This window comes from Triticum aestivum, chromosome 3B, assembly GCF_018294505.1.
Source record: "Triticum aestivum cultivar Chinese Spring chromosome 3B, IWGSC CS RefSeq v2.1, whole genome shotgun sequence".
NCBI classification, from domain to species: Eukaryota; Viridiplantae; Streptophyta; class Magnoliopsida; order Poales; family Poaceae; genus Triticum; species Triticum aestivum.
Window position 1 is genome coordinate 591,163,194 of NC_057801.1, and position 5,878 is coordinate 591,169,071.

Genomic DNA, 5,878 nt, shown 5'->3' on the forward strand with positions numbered 1-5,878 from the left:
CCAAGTCCGCAGGCTGGCAAGGTGATCCTGTCCGTACACGTACTAGGCGCACAAGTGATCGAACGGCTAAGAGAAATGGCGCCAGTGACCCGGCGCCTTAGCAGGGCCCAAAAAACTGATCGGTACGTCGAGCGAGACATAAGCAAAAAATCAGGCGACTGATGTCCGTATCTTATCTTTATGTCGCGGGGCGAGGGTGCTACTAGTTCAAACACAAAGGAAATTGGATCCAAAGTGTTGACAGCGACTCATTTGACAGCAAGTGAGGATTCAGACAGCAAGCTGAGCCTTCTTGGTCCATTAGTTTGGCGGAAGTGAGCCCGCCCCACACGCACGCACGCTATCATGAAGCTCACGATGCTCTTCCTCGTGTTGTTTAGCTTTCACCTCGCAGCCGGCGACGACGTCCAGGTCCAGTTTGCCTTCCCAGGCCTCGCCGGTGCCAACCTCACCCTCGACGGCAACGCCACGGTCACCCCCGACGGCCTCCTGGTGCTTACCAGCCGCAAGACCAACCTGAAAGGCCACGCGTTCTACCCCACCCCGCTGCGGTTCCGCGGGTCGCCGGGCGGGCAGGTGCACTCCTTCGCCTCCTCCTTCGTTTTCGCCATCGTCTCCGACTACACCGACTTCAGCGCCCACGGCATGGCCTTGGTCGTGTGCCCCACGGCGGACAGCCTCTCCTCCGCGCTGCCGGCCGGCTACCTGGCCCTCCTCAACGTCCAGAACAACGGCAACGCAAGCAACCACCTCTTCGCGGTGGAGCTCGACACCACCCAGAACACCGACTTCCAGGACATCAACGCCAACCACGTCGGCATCGACGTCAACGATCTGCACTCCCTGCAGTCCTACCCTACGGGCTACTACCTCGACGACGGCGGCGACTTCAGGAACCTGACTCTCTTCAGCAGGGAGGTGATGCAGGTGTGGGTGAACTACGACGGCGGGACCGGGCAGATCGACGTGACACTGGCGCCCATCGGAGTGGCCAGACCGGCGAGGCCGCTGGTATCAGCCACCTACAACCTCTCCTCGGTGATCACGGAGCAGGCGTACATCGGCTTCTCGTCGGCCACCGGCGGGATCAACACGCGGCACTACGTGCTCGCCTGGAGCTTCGCCATGAACGGACCTGCTCCGGCCATCGACGTCGCCAAGCTACCCAAGCTGCCGCGCTTCGGACCCAAGCCTCGCTCCAAGGTCCTGGAGATCGTTCTGCCCATAGCCACAGCGGTAATCATCCTGGCTGTCTGCACGGTTGTCGCCCTACTCCTGCTGAGACACCTGAGGTACGCACAGCTGCTCGAGGACTGGGAGGTCGAATTCGGGCCCCATCGATTCTCGTACAAGGAATTGTACCATGCCACCAAAGGATTTAAGAGCAAGCATCTACTTGGCGCCGGGGGTTTCGGAAAAGTGTACAAAGGCGTGCTCCACAAGTCCAAAATGGAGGTGGCCATAAAGAAGATCTCCCACGAGTCGAGGCAAGGGATGAAGGAGTTCATCGCCGAGGTTGTCAGCATCGGACGCCTCCGGAACCGCAACCTAGTGCAGTTACTGGGCTACTGCAGGAGGAAGGGGGAGCTGCTTCTGGTGTACGAGTACATGCCAAACGGCAGCCTCGATAAGTACCTCTACGGCGAGTGTGATGAGAACAACGTACACGTGCTTGATTGGACCAAAAGGCTTCATATCATCAAAGGGGTCGCCTCCGGCTTGCTCTACATCCATGAAAAATGGGAGAAGATTGTGATCCATCGAGACATCAAGGCCAGCAACGTGCTCCTCGACAGCGAGATGAACGGACGCTTAGGGGACTTCGGGCTCGCAAGGCTGTATGACCACGGCACAGATCCACAGACCACACATGTGGTGGGCACCATGGGCTATCTAGCCCCGGAGCTGGTGCGCACGGGGAAGGCGTCGACCCTCACAGACGTGTTCGCGTTCGGCGCGTTCCTTCTCGAGATAACCTGTGGGCGAAGGCCGGTGAGCAATGGCCCGCAGGACAGTCACGAGATGCTAGTGGACTGGGTGCTTGATCATTTTCGCCGAGGATGTCTCGCCGAGACGGTGGACGTGAGGATGGGAGGTGACTATAGTGTCGACGAGGCATGTCGGGTGTTGAAGCTCGGGCTCTTGTGCTCGCACCCATTCGCCAGCACCAGGCCAAGTATGAGGCATGTCATGCAGTACCTTGACTCCGACACGCCGCTTCCAGACTTGTCATCGGCAGATATGATGAGCTTCAGTACGATGGCCCTGTTGCAGAACCAGGGGTTCGACTCGTACGCCATCTCTTATCCATCTTCAATGGGGAGCATTGGCACGGTATCTTACATCTCAGGTGGAAGATGACATCCATGTACTACTAGTGTTTATTTTATGCCATTGCAATCAGATGATTTCCACTCTGTTCCAAAATATAAAGATGATGGAGTATTTTCTTCTTTTCAAAGTCAAATTATTCTATCTTTGACCAGGTGTATATATAGGAAGAAAATATCAACATCAATAACACTAGATAAATAAATAAGATGGGAAAATGTATTTCACGATGAACCTAATAATACTGATTTGTTATCGTAAATACTGGTATATTTCAACATGATCAAACATAGAGACATTTCACTTCTTACAAAAACTAATTCAACTTATCCATTTTTTTAACCATAAAACCGTAGAACAATTGTTCCAGGTATGCAACTTGTATCTTGGAACAGAGGAAGTATATTTGCAAGACCACAGTAGGAAAACCCAGGAATGGGTTTCTAAAGATTATTTGCCGGGTCCGTGCTTGCTTAAAAGTATGCAGATTATTTCCTCTTTTCCTTAAGTTCACAGGTGGAGTTGTGGGCTGTTGGATCAACATCCAACGGATGATCTCTAGAGGCCACACCTGTCCTCGTAGTTCCGACTTTCCCTGTAGCCCCCTCCTTCGTCCTCTTTCCAATAAAATCAGGACCTGATAAGTGACGAACGTTGAGTACATGCACATGACAAATCCGAAGCTTTTTAATGGCAAGTTTAGTTATGCGAGGATGACAACTTTAGTTGGCAAGCATAGCAACTTCGTGCTTCAGACAGAAATTTGCCGTGTGTCACTGGAATTGGTCATTCTTGCGTGACTGGAATTGCCATCAAAAAATGTCAGGGCCAGAATGCTACGCACCTGACCTATGACACTTTTCATTTACGTAAAATTATGCCATGTCAGCTTATAGATACATTTAATTTTATAGGTTGGGTAAGTCGGTGTGGCATCTCCCGGCCATCCCTTTGGTCATTGACATCCGACGCCTCCTATACCAATGTCGTAGCCATCCCCGGGCAATAGGGCATTTGCATGGGATATGGCGGCTCGCTCTTTCGTTCACTATAGCACTGTTCATCACTATAGACAATATTGTTTATTAGGGCATCTCCAACGCAGATCCGGTTCACCGCATTTGTTCGTAGACGGGGGACAGTTCGCAAACACGGTTACATGGATACGGGAGACAACCATCCAAAGCTAGCCGTACATTTTATGCCGGATTTCAATTAACAAGACAAACTACATGCGGCTAGGGGGAGGAGGTGCGTGGGGTAGGGAGAGTGGTGGCTGCAGTGGCGGAGACAGGGGGGACCAGCAGGGGCCCTGGCCCCCCCTAATATCAGGATTTAACTGCTAATTTTTAATGAACAGTGACACGATTAGTAATTTTTTGCTGCTGCTAGTCAATTTCTGGCACTCCCTGACTTGTTCTAGCTGAATTTGGCCCCTGATAATGCTTCATCTACGCTTTGGCCCCCCGATACTTATTTTCTGGCTCCGCCACTGGGTGGCTGGGCAAACCCCATCGTGCAGCGGGAAGGAGAGGAAGCGTAACTTTGACACCGTTGATATCCTGGTGCACTGGAGGGTCTGGAAGGAAAGGAATGCCAGGATCTTTGAACACAAAACAAGCAGCGTCGATGGAGTGCTGTGTGGAGAGCAGCTGGGTGTGTTTCGGACCTAGCAGCCTGATCTTCCAGGAAGGAGCTGTTCTTGTTTTTCCTTTTTACTTTCTGTAATAGCACTTCCTTCGGCTTGGCCTAGAACTTACAGCTCTAGATCGCCTAGACTGTGGGATGTTTGTACTTTCACTCCTTTCTAATAAAATGCGGTCGCTGGCCCTTCGACAAACTACATGCCAACAGGATGATTTTCATACTAATCAGACAAAAACATTTATATTTCAGACATATTTTAGCTAAACTATATCAGACTAGGCTAAAATTAGTCTAATGCCAGCCGTGGCGGATCTTCATTCCCACGACATGTCTTCCTTATGTACGGCAGTCTGCTTATCGGACTGCGGTGAGCCCTGGACGGACATGCTTCAGCGGGAGGGGAAGGCCTCCGGCGCCGCGAAGCATGGATAGGGTTAGCTTTTGGGCTGGGGAAGACTGTCGCCGTGGCCTATGCCTCCGCAAAGCGAGCAAGTCACCGGTTGTGCAACTTGGCAAAGTGGTAGCGGTGGCCTTTGTGGTACCCAAGCGGCGGAGGCCTCCCATGATCTACTTCCCCTCATTGTTCGCGGCGGCCATGGACGTACCGGCCTCCACAGACATGGCTTCTTTCCCCACCTGCCTGACTTGTTGCCGCCATTGCTCGCGGCGGATTTGCCAGGAGACGGCATTGGCCAGTCTGGACGGGCGAGGAGGGGCTTTCGATGGCGATGGCGCCGGATTCGGGGGATTTGTTGGCAAGCCAACTTGTATCGGGCTGGCTCGCCGGGCAAACCCAGGCCGCTGCAATGCCGGAGAACTCATGCTTCTTCCCGCTGGAGGCCATGGCGGGTGTTGTACAAGGAGGATGGAGAGCGGAGGTGGGGTGTGGTTCTTGCCTAGTGTCTGGTGTTTATATAACGGGCGTATGCGAGGAGCCAGCCGGAGAGGTGTTTAATGTCCGCCGGCACAGGAACAGACGTGTGGCGCTCAAGGCACCGGAGTAGGTTCCTTGGCACACGCATTGATTTAATGAAGGTAGGCGCGCATATGGATGACGTTTCAATGCGAAGAGAAGGCGTGCGCAGCGGGCGGCACTCTCGATTGGCGAGCCGCTTCATTGTCGGCTCCAGTGAGCAACTGCGTCCGATCTGGACCGACATGAATGCAGGCGATTGGTTTCGGGCGGAGAAAAATGCGGGCGCAGGAGAGGGGTTTTGCGTGGCCCCTGGCAGTCAGAAACGTCATGACAGCGGTTCAGAGTCCCGCAAAACTTCTCTAATTTATTTTTAGTTTGCGAGAAAAATACGTCTGAACTGATGGATGGACCGATACAAGTCCGTGTTGAATAAGAAAACATGTATAAACCGCGGCGTGATCCGGGTGAGGTCCGTCTTGAAGATGCGCTTACTCTCCTATAGCTCTGTTGTTGATCTTGGGGGCGTAGACTAGCTAGTGCCCAACCGCCTCTACTCCAACGTCTTAATCATACCGTGCTCGAAGCAGTCGTGCCGATGGCTAACGATGCGTTGCCGTGCCGACCATGACGCTCTAACCCAACCAGCAGGCACCAGGTACCGCCCATCCCCATCAGGTCATTAATTCATCATTAATTCATCTATAGTCTTATCCATGCCATTGCGAAGATTATAGCTAAGATGATGGATCCGCGTCTCGCCTCGCACATGCAAAGTCTTGTCTCAAATGCCCAAAGCGCTTTCATCAAAAAGAGGAGCATCCATGATAATTTCATGTATGTGAGAAGTATGGTGAGAAAGTTGCTTCGCAACAGGACCCCAAAGTTGTCCTCACTGCCATCGCCATTTACCATATTACGCCTCTTGATATCCCGGTGGAGGTTCTCAAGAAGATTGACTGTATTCGTCGCGCCTATCTTTGGGCG

At 52.7% G+C, this 5,878-nt stretch overlaps 1 protein-coding gene across 1 annotated transcript; it reads left to right on the forward strand.

The window, feature by feature from the left end:
- Positions 1–276: 276 nt before the first annotated feature.
- On the forward strand, positions 277–2,480 carry LOC123071119 (L-type lectin-domain containing receptor kinase SIT2). Its single transcript, XM_044494609.1, has one exon. The coding sequence runs from the start codon at positions 346–348 to the stop codon at positions 2,359–2,361; it is 2,016 nt and encodes a 671-aa protein (XP_044350544.1). The 5' UTR covers positions 277–345; the 3' UTR covers positions 2,362–2,480.
- Positions 2,481–5,878: the final 3,398 nt, after the last annotated feature.

What these genes read in the sequence shown, in the direction of transcription:
- LOC123071119 (XM_044494609.1), top strand. Translation starts at nt 346, where the DNA reads ATGAAGCTCACGATGCTCTTCCTCGTGTTGTTTAGCTTTCACCTCGCA.